This window comes from Anguilla rostrata, chromosome 1 (assembly GCF_018555375.3).
Source record: "Anguilla rostrata isolate EN2019 chromosome 1, ASM1855537v3, whole genome shotgun sequence".
Lineage (NCBI taxonomy): Eukaryota > Metazoa > Chordata > Actinopteri > Anguilliformes > Anguillidae > Anguilla > Anguilla rostrata.
The window spans coordinates 65636259-65652199 of NC_057933.1; the positions used below are offsets into that span (position 1 = coordinate 65636259).

General features: G+C 38.2%; 2 protein-coding genes across 2 annotated transcripts; one reads left to right on the top strand and one right to left on the bottom strand.

The window, feature by feature from the left end:
* Positions 1 to 1131: 1131 nt before the first annotated feature.
* On the top strand, positions 1132 to 9409 carry tspan13a (tetraspanin 13a). The gene is made up of 6 exons (XM_064349924.1): positions 1132 to 1395; positions 4319 to 4486; positions 5587 to 5667; positions 6251 to 6364; positions 6465 to 6575; positions 7036 to 9409. Exons 1-6 carry the CDS (start codon positions 1333 to 1335, stop codon positions 7108 to 7110), a joined length of 612 nt encoding a protein of 203 aa, XP_064205994.1. The 5' UTR covers positions 1132 to 1332; the 3' UTR covers positions 7111 to 9409.
* A 1324-nt stretch (positions 9410 to 10733) lies between these two features.
* Positions 10734 to 13450, bottom strand: LOC135262749 (anterior gradient protein 2 homolog). Its single transcript, XM_064349938.1, has 8 exons — positions 13334 to 13450; positions 12941 to 13064; positions 12497 to 12560; positions 12352 to 12404; positions 12032 to 12108; positions 11841 to 11904; positions 11490 to 11573; positions 10734 to 11265 (listed from the first exon to the last, which is right to left on the bottom strand). The coding sequence occupies exons 2-8, from the start codon at positions 13053 to 13055 to the stop codon at positions 11216 to 11218; spliced, it is 507 nt and encodes a 168-aa protein (XP_064206008.1). The 5' UTR covers positions 13056 to 13064; positions 13334 to 13450; the 3' UTR covers positions 10734 to 11215.
* Positions 13451 to 15941: the final 2491 nt, after the last annotated feature.

Below are 15941 nucleotides of genomic sequence, written 5' to 3' on the forward strand. Positions count from 1 at the left end.
GTATTTCAATTCATTATAAGGTGTTCTTCATACTGTTTTTGCTTACAGTCAGAAGTGTTTTCTTCTCTATGATCAGCTAGCTTTCCTCCCATCAACTTCCTAAATGTATGCATGCTTGGCATGACAGTGGAGCTGGGTTGTCTCCTAGTCTATAACTAAGTGATGAACTTATGTGAACCTTAAGTGTAAAGAGATGTTGTAGTAATTATTTTCATGTGTTTTATTTGGAAGGTAGGTTTAGAACTTATGTGTTATACTGTCTTCACTAAACAGAGCCTAAACTGAGTTTAAAGCCCCTGCACACATATAGAAGAAATTTAGACTGGGCTCAGCTCATCTTCTTTTAAACCCATGAGCCTTCATTCTTATTTTAGATCAATTTAAACTTAGGGTTTTCCTGATTGCACATCTGTCTAATGCATTTGATGTAGTGCTGCAATGTGCTTTACATTCCAAACGGAATCCAGATTGCACCATTGGGGGCTTAGACACAATTGGTAGCATCACCCCAGTTTGGGAGAGCTTCATTCAGCAAACCCCATCTCATTGCTCCACAGCAACTGCAGCACAGTAGCTGTAGTAGCTCAGTCCAGTCCACTTATATCTTGTTTCATCTAGATTAAAATAAAATAAATAAAATTAAAAACAGCAATAAAAGCAGTGGAATCTATTCAGTTGGGCTGCCTACAAATTCAATGGCTAACTGTGATCAGTAGTGTGTGTACACACCCTTGCCCTCATCTGAGCATTACAAATAAAGAACTTGCAGAACAGCCTACTTAACCTGGGACTTGTGTTTTCCAACGGTTATAGCTGTGCTTCTCTCTCACTATATAAACCCCCTTGCTAAAATGAAAACTCTGTAAACCCTAACTCCACAAAAAACACCTGGCTATTAACTTGTCCTTCGCTCCACGAAATGTTCTTGTCTTTCTCTTAACCCACACTTACAGAATCAGAATCACACTGACGACGAGGACTCTGTTTTATCAAGAAGTCGACACTTTCTGTCTTGTGTAGCATAATGTTGAACTAGTTCCATTTGAAATACGCAGGCTGTATCGCTGTTAGAAGTTCCATCCCTGCATTTATTTGCATATGGCAGACGTACAGGACAAGGCGACCAATCAGAGCCAATGGATGCTTCTGGTTTCACACATTGGAAACAAACGCACTGCTAGCTTCCAGCGTAGCGTACGAGGCGTGTTATGTATCAGGTGGAGTCTATGACTGGGAATTTAATATACCCCCCTTTATTTTAGGAAGCTGTGCTTACACAGTTTGAAACATTTTTAACCTTTCCATAGTTTAGGGGAAAATAGAACATTCACAATGGTATGCGGCGGGTTCACCTGTTCCAAGAACTCCCTCTGCGCCCTCAATATTCTCTATGTCGTAAGTAGCCTGCGGTCTTATAAATTGCCATATGGTACGAAATGACAAGCATATGATATGAAAGGTTCGTATAATATGAAAATGCGTAGCGGTCTCACTCCTAATCAGATGAATCTATAAAATGCCATTTATTACTTATTCATTAAAATTGTGTCGTTTTTCAGTATTTGCACCTTTCTTTAACATTAAATTGCATATAAAATTGGTCTACAATATGGTAAGTCCCAACAGATTGGCTAGTGTTCATTTTTGAACTGGTCTATTGTATGTCTACAGGCCACCCCTTCCCGGCTTTCTGAGTCAACACATGGTATATTTATAAGGTATAAGGTATAGCCTACTTATTGCCGGTGCCAAATCGACTGATGGCAGTGCTGAAAGCTATTGCTTATTCTACCGGCCTTAACATCTGTTACGCTGCATGCATCGAAATGGAGTGGTTATGTTTCATCGTAAAAGCGTATAACTGTATCGGGGTCTATTGTTTATTCAACAGAACCGTGATGCAGTAGTCAGAACCTTGATGCATGGAAAAATGGCATGACCTACTTACGTTGATGGTGATGTGATCATGTGCGAGCTGGATGACACACCATAGTAGGGCTAGGCTACAATCGATGTTGTCCCGAGTAGTCTAGCTAGGTTCTCTTTAACCGGTTTTGGCTCGAACGACCATTGTAGGCATGTTCTTCCAATGTAAACATGCCTGATGATGTTCATTAACACATGCTTAAAATTAGCCTACACACCATAGTTCTTGCCATGATGAAGCATCTGCATCAGTGTATACAGTACGTCATATAATGATTATGGGCATAGAGACTGCAAACACATAGTGGTAGATGAACCCTATTGACATTTTCGGCTGAATGGGGATTTTGTCGGGTCTCCCTCTTTTGTTTTTCTTAGCCTATATAACAGACCAAGAATTAAGCGTATATATGGCACTGTATAAAATAGTCAAATATAGTCAAAAACATCAAAAAGTTGATGTACGCACACTCCAAATAATTCCAAATGTAGGCTACAAAAATTATGAATTGCTTGATAGTTTCTTTTTAAATGTAACCAGCAGTTTGATTTTTGATTATTGGAAAATTGTAGTTGGAGTTCTTTTACTTTTACACGAATAATCTCTGGTATCTCTGGGACATAGACCTAGCCTATCGGATGCATAAATAAATATTATTGTGTGTACGCCTAAATTACAAAAAAGTTAGTTAAATTTAAAATGTAATATCAATATATGGCAACTTAAAGCTGCTTGTAAATGACATTTGTGTTATGTTTCCTTTGAACTTTATTTCCAGTGCTACATTATCATTATTTTTTTAATTAACCTCCTAAAACCTGGCAATTCATTTTTGTCCCCTGTTGGGGACATGAGTCTCTGGTGTTAAACTCAAGAACCAAATATTCTACTATGCTGAAAACTACTGCAAGGGACATTAAAAATAATCAAATCAAATTTTTAAAAATATTTTCACTGCAATATCTTAAAAAATTTAAATACAACTTTTTTCTTCTGGTTCTCCAAAGGATATTCTGTGTTCTTCAACCAGCCTCTTTACATTTTAAGTGTAATTATGGTTGCTCTCTCAGCTGCAAGGTGTTAAGAATAACTGTTGTATTAAAATGTCCACAGTTAACTTAAACAGATGTCAATTATATAAAAACATGGATAGCCCAAAGCAGTGGGAGGACATTGTTGACACAAGGGCAGGTCTTGTGGAAAATTGACATGCAGCACCTTTATAAGTGCACGAAAAGATAACTTCACACTATTCTCAATCAGATAACATTCTGAACAGCATTATCAGCTAGTAGATGTGCTCCAAGTAGAGATGCTGAGCACAGGGTATCCCAAATGGCATGTAGTCTATTTTGCGCCTTTGAGAAGACTGGGGCCTATTTTTTTCCCTTTGCTCTCCTGAGGAGTGTATGCACAGCTAAGTTGTCTGCAGTAATAATGTGAGGCAGCTGGAAGCCAGGATAACTCTAGATTGCTGTAATCCGCAGTCGGAGGGTTGCCGGTTCAAACCCTGCCCTGGGCGTTTCGAAGTGTCCTTGAGCAAGACACCTAACCCCTAACTGCTCTGGCGAATGAGAGGCATCAATTGTAAAGCGCTTTGGATAAAAGCGCTATATAAATGCAGTCCATTTACCATTTAATCCCCCCACCTGACCCCCCCCCCCCCCCCCAAACACACCAAGCAGAAGTGAGATGCTTGATGTATCAGTAGAAGCCCTGTGTGGGTAAAATAGTTAACCTTTTTATCTCAAATTATTGAATTAAGATCATTGCGTGTGGTTTTGGTCATTTATTTGCTTTATGGCAGGTATTTAAATTAAGAAATAAATGAGACCTCTCTACCTCCTCTCTCTAGTCTAGCCTATCTCACTGTGGCTACCACTCCTTTTATTTGACCCTGCTCTCTGTCTTTTACTTTCATCTCTGTTTTCCCCATTCTCCTGGCTGCCTCTTTTCCATTTAGTTTTGCTTACCAGCCATGTGTCAGCCCTGCCTCGTTCAGCCAGTCATACATACTGCCAGTCCTGACACATGACTGTTAAATGAGGCCACTCTACTCTTTGACCTTCATTGACATCTCACTAAAGTGCTGTCTGTCTGCACTGCTGATTGAAGATGTACCACTACCTTACCCAGTGCACCCTCTACACGATATGTTTCACTGTGAACCAATTTCAGTGTTGTACCCAGTTCTCCACTGTGCTTTACAGTTCTGTCATTCTGTGTAGCACATTTCACTCACTTGTGAACTTGTGTTGTACCATGTTCTGCAATGTATTGTGTTCCTCTGATATTTTGTTACAGGCACGTACTGGAGTTTGTATTGTACCTTGCACTAGATGGGATTAGCCCCAGTGTCATTCTCAGTTCTGTGCCACCCTTGTCTTTCAGATGGTGAGCCTGCTCATGATTGGCATTGCCGCCTGGGGGAAGTGGTTCGGCCTGGTGTCCAGTTTCCAGGTGGTTGGCGGAGTCATAGGAGTGGGTGTGTTCCTCTTCTTTGTGGCCCTGGTGGGACTCATTGGAGCCATGAGGCATCACCAAGTGTTGCTTTTCTTTGTATCCTTTCTATTGGAGGGAAAATGCAGTGAACATTTCGCAGGGTCCGCATAAAGCTTTTATTACGTTTTTATTAACGTTTTCTAGGAAGTGCTCTTCTTATTTTGTAATAAGCAATGTAACATTCTCAAAAAATATTTTAAAATGTGTAAATAAAAATTGGGTAGATTTTTGGGTGTCCATATAATTCTCTATTATGTCATCAAAATAGAACATGGTTTCTCATGGATCAAAGCCTATAGCCATATTGCTTAATTTTTAAAAGATTTTTTGGTTTCAGCATGTATCTGTGCTTTCTGAGCTTTAGAAAACAGTGATCCAGTTTCTGATGGTGCTTGAATATGTAACAGGATCAAGGTCTGTTGTGACACTATTATGTTTCAAATGCAGACCTTCTCACTTGGCTGTAACATGTCCTACTATAGAGGTTTTTGTGCAAAATCTTAATTATACATCATGTGTATTTCATGCATAGGCTTGGTAGTAAAGCACAATTAATCATTTTTTGTATTGTGTTGTCATCTGTTTCTATTACACTACTCTGGTTGACTGTAACAGTTTAAAAGGCACCGGAGACTGGTTCTGTGAGATTTAGTTTGGCTAAATTGAACTGAATTTTATAAATCACTCTCTTTGGCAGTTGGTGTGTGGTTTACATATCCTTACACTTATCAATTACCATGGCATTAATTTTCAAATGCATTTTAGCTTCTCCCCAGTAAATGTTTCCATCAGGTGAGCTTGTTTTAGAGAAAAGCAAGAGCCAATTAGCGTAATATGATACACCACTTATCACAGAGGAACTGTCTTATGGAAAATCCTACTCAAAATACTTTCAGTGTGTAGTCATAGAGGAAGTCACATTATAAAGTGAAGTTTTAAAGTTAAATTTACATGTACATAATATTATTAATAGTTTTTGAATGGTAAATATGGTAAGAAGTGTGGAGGATATGCATTTGTATAGACTTGTTTGGAGCTGAAGATGTTGTGGTTTTTCTTAATGGAACTGTCCACTGTGTTATGTCACTGTAGTTCACTTACTCATTTCAGTTGAGGATCTGGTTAAGGGCAGAGTGCTTCCTTGACTGTGGTTTCAGTACATGATTATCCTCTTCATGGTGTTTGTGGTGCAGTTCTCTGTGTCCTGTGCTTGCCTGGCCATCAATAAAGACCAGCAGGTATGAGCCGGTATTCACACTTTGGACATTCATCTAGAGTGATGAATTAGACCCAGACTCACTCTTAACAGTGCGCATGGCCCTTGCCTTGTAACACATTTTGCAGTCTTAGTACTTCTCAGAATTAAGGGCAAAACATACTACAATGAGTGCCGTAATGTTTGACTTGTGCACTAGTGGTGAAGTGATGTTAAGAGCCAACATGCTTTCACTCAAAAAGTACAGTCTTAAATAAAGATGGTCTGCCTCCTCTCTTAGTGTATTTTTAGAAACATGATACTTTTGAGTTCACCCTGCTAATTAATTTATGCAGTTCTTTAATTTTCAGTTCATGTTCTGTAGAGCATTGCTTATCAAACAATGCATGATTATGAACATTTTTTAGACATATAGACATAAAACTATAATTATTATATTTATTTACATTTATTTATAAGCATACCATTACTAATCATGATGATAACTAATGTCAGAGTGCATGTGCAGTATTTAAATGTTAAATATCCATTTGCAATACGTTATATTAAACATTTGAATATTCTCTCCCTCTATCTCTCTCTATCTCCCATTTGCTTTTGTGTAGAGCCACCTCCTGGAAGTGGGGTGGAATAACTCCCAGATCACACAGAAAGATGTAGAGAAGACTCTGAACTGCTGCGGCTTTTCCTCTGTCGACTACAACGAGACTTGTGATGCCGTAAGATGCGACTCTTCCCTCTTACAGACGCCTGCGGGGATGTTGATGCCTCAGAGCCCTCGGCTCAATCTCCTGCTTTCTCCTCTTTCTCGCACCGCAGCCCTGCTTCCCCAACCACTCGTGCGCCACATGCGCAGCTAAGATCCAGGAGCATGCTGGGGAGGTGCTGCGCTTCGTAGGTGGGATTGGCCTCTTCTTCAGCTTCACAGAGGTGAATGACCATCCGCATAATACAGGCAGCAGTTTCTAGAGTGGCAAATGAATGTTAAATACTGTACACTGCTTTTTTTGTTTTCATTGGTTTGTTTTGTTATAGTTGGTAGCCAGCCGCCAACCATTTCTTGGTCTTCATTGGTCATAGTTGGCAATGGGCTGTGGTGTGGCACCGTAAACACGAGGCTAGTGCTGTATCACAGAAATCGTGAGAACATGGTGACGCCTTGTATTGTACTACCATATTACTGAATGCACATAGGTTTAAAGATAAACAAGTTCACATAAGTTGATATTTCTGGAAAATTTCAATTCACCATTCCTGTGATGGGGCACGTCATCTAATCTGAATCAGTTATTATTGTACTTATCTTAATTAGTCCTATTTGCTCCCACATTTCTTTCGCATGGTGGAAATGTGCAACATGACTGATTTATCCTCTTTGTTTTTGTTTCAGATATTGGGTGTGTGGCTAACATACAGGTATCGGAATCAGAAGGACCCTCGTGCAAATCCCAGTGCTTTTCTCTAAAATCCGTATTTGCTTTAAAAAAAATAAATAACTGCACTATATTTAGAACTACTGAAAATGTCTTTAGCAAAACAATCACCTAATTTACCAAGCAACTGGGTGGGTGGATTGTAGCATTTGGTCATCAGTAGTGTGTCTGCTCTTAAACTGAGGAAACTGCTGCCAAGCTCTGTGTTCAGATGTTTAATAGAGGCCTCCATCATGTTCTGAATTTCAGAGGTAGGTTCTAAAAAGGCTGTGTGCATTTCTGAGGAGACTGTCGCATCTCAAAATTCAAAATTTCTTGAGGTTTGTGTTTTGCACAATGAAATGTATTTCAATGAGACACTGCTGTATCACAAAATGGCACTGCTATGATTTAGACCATAGTATATGCATGCTGGACTGATGGATGTCCATGAAGGAAAATACAGTTAGCTGAAGTATAATGTTATTTATAAAATAAACAATGATGTTCAATCAAATTAAACAAATTGCTGTTTAAACATCCACTCAATTTTTTCCAGTGTTAAATACCCTTTTCCATGTTTCCATGCATTTCAAAGTTTTTCATTATTGTTGCATTTTTACGTAGGTAATATTAAGTTTTGCACATTCTTTTGAAAGAAACTATCCATTCAGTCTCATCTGTTGGTTATTGTAATTGCAAACAGTAACAAAGCAATAATAGAATTAAAAACACAGTTTCTCCTCAAAATAATTAAGAAAATTTAAGTTTTAGTTTGAGACAAATTATTAATCAAATGATTAATGGGTCTGCTTTAGTAAAAAGCTCTTACATTATGTAATGCAGCAACCTTTGTATTTAGCTAATGATTTCTGATCTGTGCCTACAGTATTCACGTCACAGTTTCACCTTGACTTTGTTGGAGTGTGTGCTTGATTTCTACATGCATGCCTATATAAAAAATCTATGCCTGTATCTGGCGGTTTTGTGGACTGTGTACTCAAATGTTTGTAAAACAAAATAAAGGGTTTGATATGTTGCTTATTTAACATGATTTAACATATAACTAGAGTGTGATGTACTGTCAGTGTTGGTTATGCAGCAGAAAATGTTATGTCGTTACAAGTTATATCAGGCAAGCTTACATTTTACATGTTCAGGTAAGAATGCTGTCTGGGGCTGTTGTTATAAACATAAGTCTTTTTTTATTTTGCTTTTCATATCCATTTATATGAAAGTACTGTACTTCTCCCTGATGTCTGAAACTGGATACATTGTTCACTTTTTGCTAGTGGAAATTGGTCCAAAGCGATGTGAGTGTGAGTCTCACTCAAGATTAAGTTATGCAAATGTAATAAGGTCATAAACAGTGTATTCTCCTGTTGGTATTGACTCTATTGTTTTGAGTTGTTTGGGGGATTGGATAATTGAACTCTCTATCAGTAACAAGGAACAAACAAGACATATTGGTAATTTTACGCTTTATTCATTGAACAAACAGTCCGGAGCCTCAGCAGCAGGTGGAAGAACCATACGCAGCCACAACAGCCTGGCACCTCCTCCTCATGCTGGTCACCAGCCCGGTCACACGTTGCTGTGGGATGGCATTCCATTCCTCAACCAGGATTCGTCGCAGGTCAGCTAATGTGGTTGCGTTGGTCACTCTAGCACATACAGCACACCCAAGCTGATCCCACAAGTGTTCAATTGGGTTGAGGTCTGGGCTGTTGGCAGGCAATTCCATTCAACCACGTTGGCTGACCTGCGACAAATCCTGGTTGAGGAATGGAATGCCACAGCAACACGTGACCAGGCTGGTGACCAGCATGAGGAGGAGATGCCAGGCTGTTGTGGCTGCGTATGGTTCTTCCACCCGCTACTGAGACTCCTGACTGTTTATTCAATGAATAAAGCGTAAAATTACCAATATGTCTTGTTTGTTCCTTGTTACTGATAGAGAGTTCAATTATCCAATCCACCAAACAACTCAAAACAATAGAGTCAATACCAACAGGAGAATACACTGTTTGACATTGGCAGGGAAATTTGGCACATTTCACTTGGGACCCCACCCACATAACCGGATGTGCTGCTCATCCCATAAATGCATGATCCTTACAAATGGGACATCATTGTAAAGGGAAATTAACAGGCTTTCCAATGATATAATGCTATAATATAATGAGATACAATGCTAATAATACAGTAACAACAGACATATGATCGACCAAACACAAATTTCCAAACTTTTTTTGAGGAATTTATGTATTTAACATCACTGCACTTGAATTAGTGTTTAAACGTTTTCATCAATAGTAAGATTTAAGAAATAAACAAAGCTTCAAATTTCAAGGCATTGTTTTGCATCTTTGTTTTTGCATAATTTTGCATCATTGTACATAGTTGCTGTACAGTTTTAGCCTCAGTAAAGGCAAAGACTTCAAACAGTAATATTGCCCTACCATTACCTACCTACTTCTGATCAGTAACATGACATATTTTTCCCTTTTTCCTCTTGATAATGTCTTCAATGATTCCCTTTTGTCATTTATCATTATGAACTTTTTTTGTTATTGCTGTTGTTTTGTGCAATATGGACAAATATATATATGGATAGTTGCTCAACTCTTTTTATTCAACACCCACTTTTCTTTCCTCTTTTTCCCATGGCGCGGCAGGACTGCCTCCATGGGCTATGCGCCGTAAATTGTGGTCACTCACTCACTCACTCACGGACAAGCTTTGTAGGCGCATGCACAGGAGGTGCGCCTTGGGTCTGGATGGTTTCGTGCTTGTTATATATTCACATGCTTTATTGTTGTAATTCCCTATCAGTCCGTTAAAGCAATTGAAAAGTCTTGCATGGGACCTTGAAGGACTTAACAGAAAACAAACAAAGCTGTCTCTTTGAATTTAATTAATGTTTGACATCCCTCTTTTCACTCTGCAAATAGTTGTAGCCGTTGTACAACTGACGCCACAATCTAGCGCTGAAATTCCTGAAATACTCGTGCAGCAAGTTCCCTGAGAGCAACGAGATTCCTACCTTAGGTTGCAGTAAATGCAGACTATGTTTTTCTGGAATTATCAGTGGAGTACTCAACTTCATTTTTTTAGGTTAAATGGAATTCTCTGAAACATACGACTTTGAGCTGAACACAATTTCCAAAGGTTGTTGTAGCATTATGGCAATCTTGATCTCTGAGCCCTGTCCCTCAGTGGTAGTACTGTTCCTAACAATATCAGCTCAGTTTAGATGTCCTACAAGGCTTGTAACTCAGGAAAAGGTCACTCAGCCACATAAGCTGTGTCCAAGTTCCTCCAGACTGCACAGGAAATTAATGGGAACTCCACTCTCCTCTGCAGACTTGCTCAACTATTTATCCAAGACTACTTATAAACAGTATTATTGAACCTTAGAGCAAAGCAACCTTTTCTTGAAACAGGATTTAGGGAGGAACATTTAACTTGAAAAGCAAACAATGCAACATGATGCCAGTACTGAACAGAACTGGATGAGAAGTGAGTCATGAAGGACTATATCTTCATAGAACGTATCCAAACCAATAATTTGAAATGTTGCTTTATACTTTAACTGTATGTTTGTTAAATCTAGTATCAAATTTAATATAAGAAAATATTTAGTGAACCACATTATAGAAAGAAGACATCGGTATTTCATTTGTAATAGGAAGTCAACATTTATTTTTGTCTCTTCAGGCCGCTAATCGATCTTTTGAACATTCATACCACTACAAATACATAAATAACCAGCCAAAACTATTCAACATACAGAAACGCTCCCCACATAAATATTACTGCAGTTCTTGCTAGGGAATGTTTTTAAAGCTGCTATGTTGAGTTAATACAAGTGATAACAAGAACAGACTGAAGACAAATATTCTTTATTTAAAAAAACTAATTTTTGTAGTTTCAATTGGAACTTTTACTAACATGACAGTGCAGTAATAAGACTAGCAGTTGTAGAATATTTAAAAGAGGATTGTGTCCATTGAAAATATGACAATCCAGTGCTTGGCTTCATGTAAGTAAACATTTCATGGTGAGTGATGTTGAAATCCCATCCTCAAGGGGATCATGGGAAATCCCAGAGGTCACATGTCATGTAAAAGGACAAATTCAGGCTCAGCCCATCTCTCACAGCTCTGTCTTAAGCAGCTTCTTGGCTTTCTGCATATTGCTGTACACTGAGGAAGAAGGGAAAAAATAAATAATGAAATATCTTTCACTGTATTCTCCTGAGATGAGTCATAAATGTGATCAAGGACATGTCTGTCAGCATTTAAGTTCATCGTATTTTAACACTACATTGATTTTGGGGTTAGTATTTTAATTTGATTTCACAGCTATACAGTAAAATGTTATTTCTGATTTTGTAACAATACAGTAATATCAAAATGGTTACACTTACATATTTTCATGTCAGATGGTTCATAAGCATACAAACGGTTGGCATATCTTCCAATGATATCAGCTCTTACGGTGAGAGAGGGGTCTGATAAGAGTTGCAGAAGAGTGAGAGCAATAGAGAGAGAGAAAGCAAAAGAGAGAGAGTGAGAGAGAGAGAGAGAGAGAGAGATAGAATAATCAAATGCTTTAATACAATGCATTGCAAATGGATATTTAATGTTTAAATTCAGCACATGCATTCTGACATTATTTATCATCATGATTAGTAATGATATGCTAATAAATAGATTTTAATAAATATAATAATAATATAAAATTTTGTTTGTTGACACTCACAGCGGCAATAACTTACCAACGAAAAGGATCCTGGGAACATACTGACCATCAGGATAGAGATGCTTGTCAGTGGTTTCAAACTGTTAGGGGGGAAAACAATGTCAAACATAATCTAGTCACAAAATGTGTCTTTGCAGAACCATTTTTATTTTGCCCTGTTAAAATGTATCTCAATACTAACAATATTATGCATTATTTTACACTTACCACAAGGTTCAACAAGATGAAGTCCTCATCTGCCATTTTCTGGATCTCTTTGTTGCTGGCAAATGCTTTCTTCAGAGCTAGGATAGAACCATATAATGAGCATACAAATCATGTGATTTTACATCCAGTAAAACATCACTTTTAAGTTTTATCCAAAACAAGATCATGATTATTAAAGGAAATACCATTTCTGTGAGTTATTTTACACACACACACACACACCTAAGAGCACATGATAAATTGAAAGGAACAGTTGTCAGACTACAGTAAGGTTGGCTCATTAGTGTCCAGTGTCTAAGTTTTAAAAATGTACATCCTACCCAGGCTGTGGGGACAATCTTCCAGGTGAAAGATCACCATTAGGGGCTTGTTACTGCAGAAATAGATTAATGTAACATTAATATCACTACACACCAACACGTCCAACACATTTGAACTGATATTTTAGGATTGTACAATGCTTACTTTGTCTGGGATCTGTACAAAGATTCTTCGTAGGTCTGAAACCAGATTAGCTCGTCTCCCCACCCTGGTGAAAGCAGAGGGAATGAGAAAAGAACAGTGGACAGACTGTAAAGGGAGTGGTTGAGGAGCTGAGCTTGCAAGTAGAAGGCCATAGCTTTAAGTCATGGGTGTCCCACTGATTTGATTGCATTCCCCTTGAGCCAGTATACTTAACCTAAACAATAAAGATTAAGGAGACATATCAAAATATGTATATTTCAAGAAAGAAAAAAAAGCGTTTACTGAGCAGTTCAGATTAGTTCCCAGTGCACATTAGTCATGGCCAAGGAACTGGAGAAAAAGGTTGACATACCAGATTGATAGAATACACAATTATTCAGTTCGATCTATTAGAGAGTAGCTATCTTTGGCAGCTGAGACTGTGGTGACACAGGCTTACAGTACCTCTAGAGAGCGTCTGAGGGATCCTCTTCTGGGGTGTCGCCTTGTCAGGTTTTCCCCAAGAAGATGAGACAGCCACCAGGACCAAAAGTACAGACAATAACCCCTTCATCATCATTGCAGCTTTCTGAAAGAGAGAAAAAATTAACCTTAAATGATATACCGTACCATACATACCATACATTCACATGCGGTGCTTCACTCATTGTGTACTGAGCATTCTCAGGAAATCAATTCCAGGATATGTGTTTGACAAAACACTATGACACTCATAGACTAAGCATAGATACAGACAACAGAATGAAAACACAGAATTTTAAAAAGCAAAGTGCTGTGGAGTAAGAGTTGATTTTTGCCAGTATCCTTTGAAAGCTAGGCAAAAGAAAGTTCTCCTACCTGTTTGCTGACTAGCCTTGTCTCGACTCAGATTGTAACTCCAGGTCCTGTTGTCGTCAACTTACCTGTTCCTTATTTATACACCTGCTCACCAACTGGCCCCACCCCTCTCCCCTGCTGGAATGTGTGCACATGGTGATACGTACACTAAATCTGAACATGTACATTTTTTAGCCATTTAGTGTTTTATATGATCAACTCAGTCAGATATGACATATCAAATTGTATTTGTTGTTTCCTTCATGCAATAAGGTTTATTTGGGTTTTTATTTCATATTATTTTTGCATAATCCGAGGACAGGTCGACAAAAATCTATAACTCTGATTTGTCACAATGCTGACTAGTCTGTTTGCTATTGGTCCAGGTCACAAAGAACCAGTTGTTTTATGATGACGATTCTTCTTCTACCACTATTATTATTATTACTATGATCATTACTATTATTGTTATTATTATTATTATTATTGTTGTTGTTGTTGTTGTTTTTGTTGTTGTTGCTGCTGCTGCTGCTACTTTTTGTTGCTTGATATTATTAAAGCAAAACTCTTGAAGTTGTTTTTCCTTTTAAAAACATTACACAAAAACAATAAAATAAGCCAATCACAATCACAATTATTTTACCTGTGTTTTAACTAAACATATGTCCATACATTAAGTACTAAATAAATTCCATATTTTCATTCTATCTGTCTAAACATCACTTCTAATATTTAATATAGGTAATGTACTGATTACAATAAAAATAATAATACTAGGAATTATAATAATGATAACAATATGTCCTCCATATAAAGCATTTGCAACAACTATTCAAATGAAGTTTGAACATAAGAACACTGGAACTTTCCTTTAGGTTCATAGCAGCTGTATGAGTAAACATCCCATTGACCATTTTCAGTTGCTACAGTGATCCGGGTGAATGGGTGGGTTTATTTGCAGAAGCAGGTGTGGGATCAGCACCTTTTCTACTATGAAGCTGCCTGCAATTCTAATTGTGGTGTAAGGTGAAAACCTGCATTTTAGATGCAAATTATGGCAAACAGAGCCCAGACAGGACAAATCCTGCAACTGTCACTTGTGTCCATGTTAACTACTTCTCCCATTCAATAGAACCCCTCAAGGCAAAACTTTGCATTTCTTTTTTACTCATTAAAAATAAAAAGTCATATTGTTCCATTAACATTTTCACTTGTACCAGACATTTTTCATTATGAATGTTTTTGTTAGTAGATTTACCAGAGATGGAATAATAAGACGTGGATACCGAGAATTGTTCTCAAAAAGTGATCAGTGCTTTACCATCCACTTATCACTATATTCATTTCTAAATAAAAATGTAACTGGTGGGGAAAAAAAGGAAATTCAGTAACTGTTTGAAAACCAATAAATATGAATTTAGGCCTACATTGCCTATACATCAATAGCCTGTAGAAGGTTGTTTTATAAATATATCCAAGCAAACACTTTCTGTAGGTCTAATTTGTTTTTCATGAAACCACCTTTAGTTCCCTTCAAGCAGTGATCTATCAGTGGTGTCAGTAATCGGTCAGACAGAATTTCTCCTCTCAAACACACTGCTCCAATGAAACTCACTGTCATCTCTCCACTCACTGCCATCTCTCCAAGATATGGAAAGGGAAGGATATTGTGACCAGTGGCGAAAGGCTGTATTGTGCAGGGTTCCCTAATATGAACTCCTTGATTATTTATATGTGCTTCAGACTAAATGAATCAAAGTTTAATATGAACTCTCATCCACTGCTCTAATTACACATACAAGTGCCTGAGCCACATGAGGAGTTTCTACTCTGACTACTGCTCAGTGATGGGAGGAATATCCAGCCGACATAAACCTTCCCTCATTCCAAAACTCCATGGTCACGATGAATCCCCTGCGCATGTCAACGGTTGCATGACTCAAAAAATTAAAGTTTTATTTCATGGTCTCCAGCCATTTCATAGCCACAACCAATCTAATAAGCAAATATGTTTTCTGTGTCCCATCATAAACAGTCAAAGCACTCTTCATCAAGAACTTTGCATAGTGGGCCCTGCTACAGAGATGAATGAATCATGTTTTAGCAGGCATCAGGATGCATGCCGACACAATAGAGCTGGAGTGCTGAGGTGTCCTTATTCTTGAGTCGTCATTTTCTGTTAACTCTGAGTTGTCACAGCCTTGTCAATATTTGCCAGAGGGAAAACAAGGAACCAGGAAAAGCCACGCCTGAACACACATTACAGAGGACATCCGTGCTAAACCCCGCCCTGCATACCAGGATGTGTGTGGGAGAGTCTTGCAGGTCTGTCCAGATAAACCTGGATCTCTGTGATTGGTGCAGCTAAAGCATGTGAGGCTGCAGTGAGGTATGTTGAGACATGCAGTAACTCTGCAGCTCCCTCTGTTGTTACAATACAGAAATGTTACTTTTGTGCAGGCAATATGGGTAGACATGAAGGTTTACAATAGATTACCACCGCCACAGTAGTGGAACATTCATTTGATTGCCTGTCGTTGAGGACTACAAAATCGACACAACTAAACAAATAAATGGATGGATTTTTCAACCAGCAGATACTCTGGAATCCAGGACTGGAGTCTCACAC